General features: G+C 50.5%; 1 protein-coding gene across 3 annotated transcripts in view; it reads left to right on the top strand.

The window, feature by feature from the left end:
- Positions 1 to 13,567, top strand: part of Trio (trio Rho guanine nucleotide exchange factor) — a 353,577-nt gene that overhangs the window by 300,169 nt on the left and 39,841 nt on the right. For all 3 annotated transcript variants that reach the window (XM_045132004.1, XM_045132006.1, XM_045132005.1), the window contains exons 35-37: positions 8,543 to 8,835; positions 9,525 to 9,695; positions 12,098 to 12,190. In XM_045132004.1, coding sequence (XP_044987939.1) covers positions 8,543 to 8,835; positions 9,525 to 9,695; positions 12,098 to 12,190 — 557 coding nt within the window. The remainder of the gene's footprint in view (positions 1 to 8,542; positions 8,836 to 9,524; positions 9,696 to 12,097; positions 12,191 to 13,567) is intronic.

Here is a 13,567-nt window from a genome sequence, read left to right as displayed (position 1 = left end):
ACTTCTGTAGTTTTATTTCCAAGGTGGGGTGTCATTCTAGCCCATGCCGACCTGGAACCCACTGCATAGGCCTGGGCTGCCCTTAACTCACAGCAGTCCTACTGGAGCCTCCCAAGCGCTGGGACTCAAGGTGTGCGCCACCCTGCCCAGCCTGTGTTTACTGTGTTTGAAGTTGTGTGTGTGAACGTGGGTTTGTATGCTTGGGCACATGTGCTACAGCACGTTAGTGGGAATCAGAGGATAATTTCAAAGGATCTGTGTTCCACCTTCTTCAAAACAGGGTCTCTTGGACTAGAGAGATGGCTCAGCAGTTAAGGCACTTGTCTACAAAGCCAGAGGACCTAGGTTTGATTCCCCTAGTACCTGCATAAAGCATCTTGAGTTCGTTTGCAGCGGCTGGAGGTCATGGTGTGTTCATTGTCTTGTCTCTCTTCTGTCTCTCTCTGCTTGTAAATAAATAATTGTTAAGGGTCTCTTGGGTTGGAAAGATGGCTTAGCAGTTAAATGCATGCCTGTGAAGCCCAAGGACCCTGGTTTGATTCCCCAGGACCCACGTAAGCCAGATGCACAAGGGGGCGCACGCGTCTGGAGCTCGTTTGCAGTGGCTGGAAGCCCTGGCACGCCCATGCCCTCTCCCCCCTCCCACCTGTCTCTAATAAATAAATAAATAAACAAAATATTTTTTTTGAAAAAGGGTCTCTTGCCACTGTAAAGTAGCTGCTCTTCAAGCTTCAGATTTCCCAGGCTCTTCCTCCCACTGTTGAAGATCCATTGAGATCACAGGTGTGTACGTCATTTTACATCCAGTTTTACATGGGTGCTGGGAGATTGAACCCTGGGCTTACAGGCTTTGCAAGCAATCACCCTCACCACTGAACTACCCTTCAGTGTCCTTCTATAATATCAGCCACCAGCAAGGCAGATCAATGTCATCTTCACTATGAAAACCCCCAAGTGGTGGCCCTGCTTTGTTTCACTGTCTGTCCTCTTCGACTGTGTTAGTGGACTGTGCAGTAACTAGTCATGGTGCAAGACAGGATGTCCCTGGAAGATCCATCTGGAGACGGAACTTACAAATGCACTTGTTTTCTATGTGGTCTGCAAACGAATTCTTAGAGCACTGGGGCTTGTTTTTCTAAATTCAGAAAGTGTCACCTTGATTCCAAAAGCAGGGAATTAAAGTCCCATGTGAAGAGTGTAGAGATGGCAGTAATTTACTCGAATTTTGCTTGAGAGTATTTGAACCACCTCAGTCAGCAATCATGTAAGCCAACAACCTGTTTGCTGTTTGCTTGCTAAGTAACGTGCAGAGCTGGTTCCACGTTGCACGCCCACATGCCCCCTCCCTGGTGTGGTAGAAGAGCTTCCTGAACAGAAACTCGATCTGTTGCACTGAGCTCTCGAGAGGATGGTTTGAGAAGCCACCACAGGTCAGGAGCACCTCAGTAAACCCAGCCCCGCTCACTGGGTCAGATACTTGGACAGAACTATCAAGATTTGGAAGCACTGCTCCACGGGCCTGGCGTTGTCTCACATGCGTGTGTGCTGTAACTCCCACCCAAGCGTTTCAAGTCCTTGCTGTAAGCAGTGGCAGCCGGCCCTGTGGAAGGTCTCCTCTGGGTTATGCCTGTGCAGGCGAGAGTTTTCAAGGTGACATCACTGCCCGATGCAGCTTGCTGAGCACCCTCAGTGGACACATGGAATAACTGTCTTTAGCAGCTGCAGACTTAGGTCCGTGAGAGAGAGAGGGCTGCCTAGCCATGTGAGGCCCTGGGTAACGTCTTCAGAGCACACGCGTGCGCACACACACACACACACACACACAGACCTAACTAGCTAAAATCACTGGGGAGACTACAGGAAAACTCACAATGTGAGACAGATGTTCATGGAAAGTCTCAGTGTTGAGTTCATGCGTGTCATGGTGGCTGTGCCTTCTCAAGCGTGGAGCGGCTGTCAGCATTGGTCCCGTGGGTGTGCTTGGTTGACAGGCTGTGAGGGAAGCCTGTCACAGTAGATGCGTGTGCACATGGGGCCGGGGGGAGCGTGCATCAGCAGCCTCCCTCGAGGCCGGGGCCCTCGCAGTGCTGCCAGCCCTCCTCTCTTCCCTCTCAGGGACGGGGTGACTGCCTTTCAGGTAGACGGCGTGCTCTGTGTTCTCCTACATCCTCACTTGCTGCTTGAAGCCACTTTTTGATGTAAAGCATGAATAATGCTTTCTGAGTTAGGTTGTGTTTACAACACCCTGTCATGTAACCCGCTAACTCCAGCAGCCTGAGAATCGCGTCCATGCCACACATCAAGAAAGCAACGCAAAAGGCCACAGGCCTTGAAGATACCTATACCCCCCCAGGTAGTGGACGGGTTGGGACCCCAGCTCCGCCACCTGTGTGCTGTTGTCTGCAGGGAGCCACTGAGCCAGTGCTTGTAGAGCCAGTGCTTGTAGAGCCCCTGCCAGTGCCAGGCAGGCTGCAGCTGTGGGTCTGCTGTGCTTAGATAAAGTCACGCAGGGCCCTGCTCCCGGAGTGTGTGTGCTGCTGAGACCAAAACCAGAGAAACGCGGATTTGGGTGAATCGTTTTTCAGCTTCGGGGTCTGGAGTCCTTCACTGAACAGTTTGCTGCGCGCTCCGTGCCGCAGGCTGCAGTGAGCAGGCTGGGGCCTCTGAGGCTTTGCACACGCGAAAGCAGGGAGCGCGAGCGCTGCGGGAAACACGATCCTCCCTTGTCTGCAGCCAGCAGGATGTGGGCCTTTCTCTCAAATTAAAAAAAAGTGCTTCTATTAATCACAGATGTCCAGCTCTATAGCCTGGGAATAGAAAGAGATTTCTCCTCTCCCTGAGCTCTGCAGCTCTGTGTTCGTGCCGTGAACTTTCCTTTGTGGGGCTAGAGGTTGGCATTTTGCTTTCCCTGCGTTTTGTTTGCTTTTCACTGTAAGAAAATGGCCTTCGTATGACCTCTGACCTCAGCAAAGAAGCTGTCTACCTGAGGGTCCCCCCAGAACCAGGAGAGATTCACTGGGTCACTCCCCGGGGCTCCAAGCAGCTTACGGCGTCCTGTGCCTGCACGCCTTGTGACTCCCGAGCAGATCCCACCAGCTCACTTTAGAAGGAGTTCCTGGACACGCCTCCCTCCACTGTCTGAGTCGTCCGCCTGTCTGGTGCAATGTGCTGATCTGCACCACCAGGGAGCCGCAGGCCTCAGGAGCCGGCAATGGTAACTAGCATGCTCTGGAGTGCACAGACCTGCTTCCCTTCGTCCCCAACTTCCTTCAGTCCCATCACAGCCCTGTGAGATGTGAAAGCCAGGCGCCACCATCCCTCCCTGCTGTCACACAGGAGCACCTGGTCAGACGTAAGAATCTCTTCAAGCATGTTCTTCGTGACTCCTCTCATCAGCTATCCTTCTGGACCCGGAGTCTCTGCGTTCTCCCAGCTAACAGAGGAACGCCGCCTCCCAAACAGGACAGGCCTGAGCTGAAGGCGCAGATGAGCCCGGCAGGGGGGTGGGAGCTGAGCTGAGCACCGCTCTCCCGGGAAGGCAGAAGACAAGCAGCGGGAAACAGGAACAGGAAGGGCAGGCGTGTCTGCCACCCCACCCCACCCCCGGCAGCGCATTCCTGAGCCCCCGCTCTGTCCCCTCCGTCCCGTGCAGGACTTCCCCCATGGGTGGCATGAACCTGTACTAAGCCTGAGAGGGGCCGCGTGCAGCGCGCCCAAGAGTGAGATGGGCCACAACCAGATGGCCCTGTAGCTGTCATCTGAGAAGTAGATGATTTACAAGCCCTGAGAACTCTACTGAAGTTAGGTGGCACCCGGAGTCCCATCACAGAACTGGTCAGGATACACCACACTTAGGACACCATTGTTCACAAGGTTGGACTTCCACGGTCAGTGGGTTTGCTTGGTGTAGGCGACAGAAATGAAGGTGGCCTATAGCTGTTGACTTGATCACCTATTCATGTTTGTGCTATGTATACTTACTGAGCCAGCAATACGCCCGCAGCCTCCTGGCAGCTGAGCGCCATCCGCACAGTCCTGAGCCGCGCAGTCACGCGAGGCTGAGGCTCACCGCCGTCCTTGGGGCTTAGTGCCGAGCAAGCCCTGCATGTTCTGAGCCTGAGCAGAGGGAATTGTGTGCCTGCAGAGGGGAGCACATGGACGCCACACTTCTCTCATTGGGGACAGACACTTGGGCCCCTCCTGATGGTTCACTGCTGGCAGGTACCAGGCCTCTTCTGTGAAGAGCCATGCACACGCAACTCAGGTCTCCCCAAGGAGACACTGTGCGCTGAGCTTTGAGCCTATGCGGACATCTGATGTGCACTAGAGACAACATGACGTCTTGTGCTTTAACTCAACGTTGGCACCAGGGCAGCTGGTCTAGTGGGCAAAATCTGTTGTTCAGATATTTTACTTTTCTGTTACTGACTGTGTCAAAGTACAAATCATTCGAAAACTTCTCACTTATGCATTATGTATCAACACCACACTAGGCAAATATATGGTCTGTCATGATCCATTGATTTAAGCAGAAGTTTCTATATTTAAAAACATATCATACTGTTTTTGTTTTTTTGAGGAAGGTTAAAAAAAAACATGACAAATTGAACATAGAATCGAAGATTCATTTACCAATTATATTACTACTTAGGGTGTTTTGTTTTGTTTTTTCCAAAGTGAAAATAAAAATTCAACAAAATTCGCCCCTTAGTTTGTAATGGCTGCTAGCCCTACCAGCATTTTCTTCATCAGGAGTACCTTAGGGAGGTGAAATAGTGTCACTTAGTGGCCTGATACGTCAGAGCTCAAGGACAAAAGCTCACTCTTCTCACATGCCGAACTTTTTGCGGTGTGGGTCCTTCCTGCTTCTAGAACAGGCGATGTCGGCCCTGCCGTGCCCAGCACTTCACTTCTGCAGGAGCAGGACATCACTGACCAGCTTCCCAAAGACAGACACCCGAATCATGAGGGATGCTGTGTGGTGAGGTGTTTAGATGATGTCTAAAAATCCATTTATATATTTTTATTTGAGAGAGTATGGGTCCAATGTGCCCTCTTGCCACTGCAAATGAACTCCACATGCATGCACCACATTGCGCATCTGCCTTTATGTGGCTGCAGGCTTTGCAAGCAAGTGCCCTTAACAGCTGAGTCATCTTCCAGCCCCAATTTTAAGTTTTTTATTTTTTGACCCGTGTTTTCAACCACCAGCTAAGGCTGAAATTCTGTGCGCATAATGCTGAAAAGCCAGTTGCATCCTGTGGCCGGCCTGCCTGCCTGCACAGAGCCCTCAGGACCTGCTAAGCAGTAAAAGGTCTTTGTGCCTCAGGGCTGCCATGTGTCCCTTCCCCCCCTGCACATGCACTTCCTTCCAAGAGCCTCTTACTTTATGACCCTGCAGCTTGCTTAAGACAAAGAGATCTGTTTAGGATCCCTGGGGCTCACTCTCTATTGCCTTAAGGCTCATTGTATGCTGATTTACTTCCATGTCAAATTATCGCATTCTAAATATGTATATATTTATTTGAGAGAGAGAGAAGCACATAGAGAAGGGGCACACCAGGTCTTCTAGCCATTGCAAATGAACGCCAGACGCATACGCCACCTTGTGGTTTACGTGGGTACTGGGGAATTGAGCCTGGTCCTCAGGTTTCGCAGGCAAGCTCCTTAACCACTAAGCCGTCTCTTCAGCCCCAAATTATCATTTTTAAGCTTAAAAAAATCTATGAGGTTGATTTACTGACTTTGGTGAGTTCTCCTTTCTAATGAGTGAGTGTTCTGCTTATGAATGATAAAACCTGCATTTGACTTCATTGTAGACCAGAGTCATTTTCCTGCCTCGCCCCCAGCTCAGCTGTGGCACAGGAGGAGTCATCTGTGACGATCCTCTCACAGCTCAGCCTGCCGAGCTTGTCCCCACCCTCCACTTCTGTGTCGGGGAAATGGCTGTCCTGGAAATACGAACGGAACTAGCTTGCTAGTTAGTCCGGCTACTGGTGCCCAGTGTTTTCTTCAGCACTTACTGTGTGCCTGCTGTAGGCCACACCTGGCGTGAGGCCCTGGCTACAGGTCAGGTGACAGCGCGAATGTGTCCACTGCCCTCGCGTATCCTTCCTCCTCCTGACTGTGCACGTGGATCCCGGCAGCGCCGCTTCAGCATCTGTCTTTCACAAGGCCCCTGTCTCTCTGCTCCCTCGTCAACCTCCACGGAGTTAGTGTCTTTTTTTTGTTTTGTTTGTTTTCGTTTTTCGAGGTAGGGTCTCACTCTGGCCCAGGCTGCCTTGGAATTCACTATGGAGTCTCAGGGTGGCCTCGAACTCAGGGCAATCCTATCTCTGCCTCCCGAGTGCTGGGATTAAAGGCGTGCGCCACCACACCAGCTGTCTTTCTTACACAGAGCACAGGAGAATTAGATGATCCAGAAAACACCGTGGTGGTGGGTCCCCAGGACAAAAAGACCAGATTTGATTCATCTCTGTCCAGGGCTTGCTTCTGAGTTCTGAAATCTGTCATCTGCTGTGGCCACGCGGTATTGATGGTTTAAAAAGAAGGGGGGGAAAGGTAGTTGAGGTAGTGCTGATGGTGTGTGCTTGTAATCCCATGCATTTGGGAGGAGAGGCAGAAAGATTATGACTTTGAGGTTAGTCTGAGCTATATGGCAAGATCCTATCCCAAAATTTTTAAATGTTAGTTGAGGATCATGTTATCTGGTGTGTGGATCCCCCTTTCATGTTTGGATGTTAGCTGAGGACGGTGTTATGTGGCGTGTAGATCCCCCTCCGCCTCCGCCTCCCCCTTGACGCTTGCACGGCAGCTCCAAGACTGCTGTGTCCTGAGGAGGTGCTGGGAAGGAGGCGACTGGGCGCTCTCATTCTTCTGCTTCTGGACTGTGCCTAGGAAAATAGCTGATGTGAGCATGTTTTAATAACTGCCACTAAAAATAAAATTTAAAACATACATGCACATATATGTATACGTAGGAAAAAGGGTTATTCTTTAATGGGCATTGATTAGTTTAAAATCAGAATTTGCCTCTGGGAAAAAAGCTAGATTTTTTTATCTTTAATATTATTTTATTTTATTTATTTATTTATTTATTGGTTTTTCGAGGTAGGGTCTCACTCTAGCCCACTATGTAGTCTCAGGGTGGCCTCGAACTCACGGTGATACACCTACCTCTGCCTCCCAAGTGCTGGGATTAAAGGCGTGCGCCACCACGCCCAGCAAGATTTTTTTTTTTTAAGAATGATGCTATTTAAAATGCTTCACCTGTTCACTGAAGATTATACCTTCCATCAGCCTTTGTCTTGGCCAGGGAAGACTGGGACAGCAATTAGATGACCTCAGCTGTCTCGGCAAGTGTCAGAGCCCTCGGGCAACTGCTGTTGGGCTGCTTGTAACCCAGGCTTCCCAGCTGAAGTCTTGTTTTTCTGCTGTGCCACGTAATGGTCTCTGGTGCTATGAGGTAAAGACACACGTACAGGTGTTGTTTAAAAGAATGTTTTCAAAGATTAGTTGTAAGACTTTTTAAGACTTCAAAAGTCTAGGGAAATGACACGCTCAGTGAGTGGTGGTCCCCATTCTGTTTCCTAAAGCAAAGCATTGAAATCACTGTGATAGGACCCTCAACCAGGTGTTTGGGAAGAGATCATATAGTGTTCATGCCGCTGGTTTTCAAGTTTACAATAATATCTCACCCAACTCCATGGATTGGTTCAGTGTCCACTGTTGCTGAATTATTTCCCTCATGAGAACTCAGCCCAGGGTTTGACTATGTTAAATTTCAAAGTCAAATGAGAAGCTTTATTTGAATGGATTTTTCTGTAGAAAATTTCGACTAGTTGAAGAATCCCCTATTGATTTTTAAAACACATAACAAGTATTGCTAGCATTCACCAGACATGTGAGAGTACTGTTCTGAATCCACCAGCAAAGAAATTATGTGCCTATGTTGTCTGTGCCCAGGGGGCTGTGTGCGGACCCCCAAGAAGCCTGTCGTCAGTGCCCGTTGTCCCATTCCTGGCTTGATATTGGACACTGGCCTTTCAGGAGAAGTAGGGGGATGGATACATACTTACACGCATACTTAGATCTATTCACCAGTAGTGAGTCAAGCCAGTCCATTTCTTTGATAGGATTAGTTTGTGATGAGTGTTTTAAAATTATTTTTAATTTTTTTCATTACATTCTTAGTTACATTGAGCAAACGGGTGGAAATCGTGTTTAAATTATTCCACGTGGTGTCTGTATGTCAGGCAAGAGTGACATTTTAGATCTGTGCAGTAATAATGGGCCATGTCTGGAAGGGCCCATGTGTCTCGGGCAAAACTGAGGTAGGTTAAACTGACAGAAGGAGAGAGATCTGCTCTCCGCTGCTTACAGCTCTTGGTAAAGGCAGCACACAAAGCTCCCAGCAGCCCACTTAGCTTCTGTGCAGCTGAGCCGGGAAGAAGCAAGCTACTGGCCGGTGGCAGAGACTTGACTCCAACTCCAGGGGACTTGTGTGGAGTTAGTAAAACGCCCTCTTGCCCTCTCCCTGCAGACTCGCTGTCTGTCTCCAGTAACGATGCCAGTCCACCAGCCTCCGTGGCGTCCCTCCAGCCCCACATGATCGGGGCCCAGAGCTCACCGGGCCCCAAGCGGCCGGGCAACACCCTTCGCAAATGGCTCACGAGCCCCGTGCGGCGGCTGAGCAGCGGCAAGGCGGACGGGCACGTGAAGAAGCTGGCGCACAAGCACAAGAAGAGCAGGGACGTCCGCAAGAGCGCCGACGCCGGCTCGCAGAAGGACTCGGACGACAGCGCCGCCACGCCCCAGGACGAGACCGTGGAAGAGGTGGGTGTGCCCGCCTGCCTGCTCGTGGGTAAAGCCTGAGCCTGTCCACCCGGCTCAGAGTTGTTACTTGTCTGTGGATAAACCAACTTGACTTGCCCAGGGATCACTGTGTCACCTATTCCCACTAAAGTTTCTTCTTAGCACACTGCTCCGTTCAGGGACCCGTAGAAAGACATGGAAAAGACCCGTTCCATGGCTTTGGGCAACCAAGTAGGACACACCAGGCTATCTTCATGTCACCAAAGTGGACGTAGGTCACCCAGGAGGTTGTTTTTTCTTCTGTCCAGGAAGACTTTAAGTTATAAAATTTCTTCGGTATCCTTGAGCGTCTTCAGGGTTTTTAACTTGAATTCCCGGTTCCACACACACTCAGAAAAGAAAATACAGGGGTCGACAGGATCACACTTGTTACATTTCATTGACTTTTGTTCTCTGTGCCCCTCCCCCCGCACACCTGGCGATCTCACTGTGGGCTTTTGCGAAGTGCATGGGCCACTGGGCACTTCCTGCATGTATTTATTTTGTGAACCCGTGTCCTCTTGGTAGAGCAGGAACAGAGGGGAAATACTATGGTGGTTAGCTCTGGCCACGCTGTGCGTTTCCACTTAACTCCTAAGGGCCCAGATCTCAAAATGGGCCCGGATAGTCACGGCCCCACAGTCAGTGAGCAATCGTTGGTCTGATTTCAGCGAGGCCGGAACGAAGGCCTCAGCAGTGGCACGCTGTCCAAGTCCTCCTCGTCGGGGATGCAGAGCTGTGGCGAAGAGGAGGGGGAGGAGGGCGCCGACGCCGTGCCGCTGCCCCCGCCCATGGCCATCCAGCAGCACAGCCTGCTTCAGCCGGACTCGCAGGACGACAAGGTAAGGGCGACCGGGCCCCACGCGAGGTGCAGAGCCCCTGGGAGAGCCGGGCTAGGGAGCGAGCAGACAGGCACCTGGCCGCCTGTGGCTTTCCCAGCCAGAGTCAGCCTGTCGCATCCCAGGAGGACAAGGAGCCCCTGTCATGCCACATGCCCAAGTAGATACGCTCAGTGCCCTTTATTGGTGCCTCAGTCATCGCTGCTTCTAAAGGAATTTTTAACTTTTTCGTGGATTGGTTAGAGGCTCTGAGAGAAGACCTGCCTGAGTGCGACTCTGAACGGCTCATAGGCCGTCTTGTTCCCTCCATGAGGTGTGCTCACACGTGGCTTTCTGCTGAAAGTCAAGTGCTGGGTTGCTGTCCGGTTGCTTTTTCCAATATGCCAAACCTGTTTTGAGGCTCAGCGTGTTACCAGATGTTAGAACTGAGAGGAGAGCAGTGGGTCTCCTTGCCACATGTTGGCATCAAGCCTAGTAAATCTCTTTTTCCCCTTGAGTTCTTACATAGTTTCTAAATTATTTTGTCACCCCAAATATAGAACCGTAGACATACAATGCCATAAAGGACACGTAGCAGTTGTAGCTTGCTCACTGTGTGACGCGCCCCTGTAACCCTCACAGGTGTCAGGTGTTGAACACTGAGCTACACTGCCACTGCTGGGTTTCTGCCTGGGCAGTAACTAAGCGTTCTGAATAAAATAGATGTGTTTTCAACACTTTCTCTCCGTTTCCCCCCTTTTTCTTCCCAGACCCCCTTGTGGGTACTGGCAGTCACTTACGCTTACCCTGTGCTTGACGACCGAGCTCCGCCACCTGCAGGGCTTGGGGCTGGCAGCAGTGAGGCAGCCACACCGCGTGCCCCAGTCTTAGTGAACAACACACATTTGCACGGCCTTCACCTGGCCCGTGTAACACACAGTCCCGGCACCATCAGGCCGTAGTCCCGACACACTGGTTTTGTCCTGCAGGACTTAGCATGGGCTTGGGTCCTTGGAGCTCTGTGCGTTCGAGGCTGAGACTTCCCTAGGTGGAGGGCAGGCACACAGGCCCTGCGGCTGTGTGTGGACAGACTAGCCGAGGAATGGGCTGCACGGGCTTAGCAGTCCCCCAGCTGGTCCGTGACATCCAGACCTATGGTATGCCCTTTTAAAGCGTTAAACTAGAATTCTTCAATGCGGGTGGCTATCTGAGTAGCGTGGGGACAGGCGTTGTGGACTTGTCAAGTGGGAGCGTTTTTCTTCATTGAAGGAGGGAAGAGACTCCCTCTACTGGCCGCCGTGTGGCCTCGCTGGTAGCGCCAAAGGCAGCTCTTCCAGTACAAAAGTCTAGTGTTGTTCCCACACAGTGTATTATCTTGCAACTAATTTTTTGTTTTGTTTTGTTTTCTCTTTTTGTAAACTTTCACTGCAGCATTATGTTGATTTGTGTTCTGTGTCTGTTTTGGCTCAGTTTCCCTACCTTTCCATTTGAATTTTTTCTTTGTTTTGTTCCCCTCAAACTTCAAATTTCATTAGACCAAACCAACTTGTTTTGTCGAGTGCACATGTCAATCCACGTACGTAAGAGCCTGTTGTATGACTCTGTATCTGTCCACTGTAAACCACATTGCTAGGACAGCCAGCCACATGTCGCATGCGTCTCCGCTGTCCTTAATATGAAGCAAGGTTCATATTACCTATGCCCCTCCCGCCACCAGTTCCCAGCTAAGCAGCACTGCAAGTAATCTGCAAACGCTGTGTTTGCTAATTACTGAAACTCAGCTCAGTGCCCTCCCCCAGCCTCCTTCCCGCCGACCCGTTCCCCGGTGTCGCCATAAGTGGCATCTGGTAGCTTGTGAGGCTTCAGCTCTTCTGTCCTCTGCACTAAGCACTGGGGAAATGGATGGCACAGGAAATGGTGAGCTTGGCCCCCTTTGCCCCTCCTGGTCACTGCGCCCACTCCTTTCCTCTCCTTTCTCATTCCTTAATCCCATAAACAGGGAAGCCGTTGTTAGTATCCTGGTTTGCTTCCTCATTATTTGGGGCTTCACCCATTGGACCTTAAGCCTCTCACTCTCCGCTGACCAGCCCGTTTCTCTCCCATAGCCTAGAGCCTAGCCAGCACTTACAGTTGCAGTTAGGATGTCCCCAGCCTCCACTCTGAAAGACATTACGATGTTAATGACTGTGGATTAAAAACAGACATTGTCTGCTTCCCACACGGATCCTAAACAGGTCTTAATGTTTCTTGTCAGAATATTGTAAATTTAAAAGGATGACTCTAAATAAATGCAAACAAAGACAAACTCGTGGTCTTTCTGTCTGGAATTACTTTTCCTAAAAGCTGGAGCGTGGGGGAACTGGCAGTCTCCTCCATTACTAAGCACTGCCTCCCTTCCCCTTTCTTCTTCCCAACCTCTCCCACAGGCCTCTCGGTTACTAGTCCGCCCCACCAGCTCCGAAACGCCCAGTGCAGCCGAACTTGTCAGTGCCATCGAGGAGCTTGTGAGAAGCAAGATGGTAAGTCGAGCATGTACGCAAGCTGTTCTCCTGGGCCATGGGCTCCCAGGCTCGCCTTGGCATGGACTGCTCTGCTATGCAAATCGTGGCCATGACCCCAAGACCAACAGCAAGTCCCAGGGGCCCATAGCCTCCGTGCACTGCATGAGAGACCCTACTGAAATGGCCCCAGAGAGGGTGGGGGCTGGCCCAGGAGGTGCCCTGCCCCACCTCTCAGGTGTCCTGTCCTGGTAAGTCACAGCAGCACTAGCAGGGGCGGACAGCAGCAGCGGGGGACGGTGCTCCCAGCCATGGGCTCCCCTGAGCCTCGGCGTCCAGACTTTTTGAGGGCTCTGCTGCCAGCGACTTATGTGGCTAAAATAAGCATCTGCCTCCAAGCACACTTTATGGCACTAAGTCCTCACTTAGGGCAACTGTTTGCATAGACTGTCTTGGCCCAAAGGCACTGATGAGCAAGCCTTTCTTCTCAGGCCTGGGGCCAGCTCACCCTCCCTGCACTCAGCTTGGCCGTGATCCCCGTAGCATGGGCAGCTCCCTAGCTGAGGATGTGCCCAGTCAGAGAGCACAGGTGGGTGTTCAGCCTCCTGTGGCTGGCAGCACTACAGGAGAGCAGTGTACATTACTATGTCATTTACTACCACCAGACCAAGTAATACCTGTTTGAAGTTAGGCTCCTAGGTGTTACTTCCCACAGATTGAAATCGGTTCTGTTTCTTTCTGTTTTCTTAAGAATGAGATAGAAAAACCACCAGTGATCAAACCAGAAAAAAAGCTTCTAGACTAGTATGTCATACTTGCCCTATGAACACCCCTCATTCCTCTAAGCCCTAGCCTCAGCCTTTCCGTGGAGAAGCTGATCTCTTCTCCGAAGGGACCACTGGGCCCACCTCTTCCTCTGGCTACGCTCCTCACTGCTACACAATGACCCCATTCCTTTTTAGGATTTTAACACGGAATATACACATTAGGACATACATTTTTCTTTCCTTTCTTTTTTTAATTTTTTTTTATTGACAACTTCCATACTGTAAATAGTATCCCATGGTAATTCTTTCCCTTCCTTTTCATAATTAGACAATATTGCATCCTTGTGTGCTTTAATGATATGAAGGCTTAGTCTGAGGTGCTCTTCTGCTAAGCGCTCCACAGTACCTATGAGGTAAACATGAACTCTTGCTAGCCCATTTTACAGATGAGGAAATTGGGGCATGCAGAACATTTAAAACTTTATTATACTATAATTTATATGTTAGATTTGTAGCTATACTAATCCTTTTAATTTTTCATTACTAAAGATATCTATATTCATTAAAAGTGTATTGTTACAGTCAGGTTTGAATTTCTAGCAGAAATCACCTGACCAAGAGTAGCTTGTGG

The sequence above is a fragment of the Jaculus jaculus genome, chromosome 13 (genome assembly GCF_020740685.1).
Source record: "Jaculus jaculus isolate mJacJac1 chromosome 13, mJacJac1.mat.Y.cur, whole genome shotgun sequence".
Lineage (NCBI taxonomy): Eukaryota > Metazoa > Chordata > Mammalia > Rodentia > Dipodidae > Jaculus > Jaculus jaculus.
This window is presented reverse-complemented; position numbering and strand designations above follow the sequence as displayed.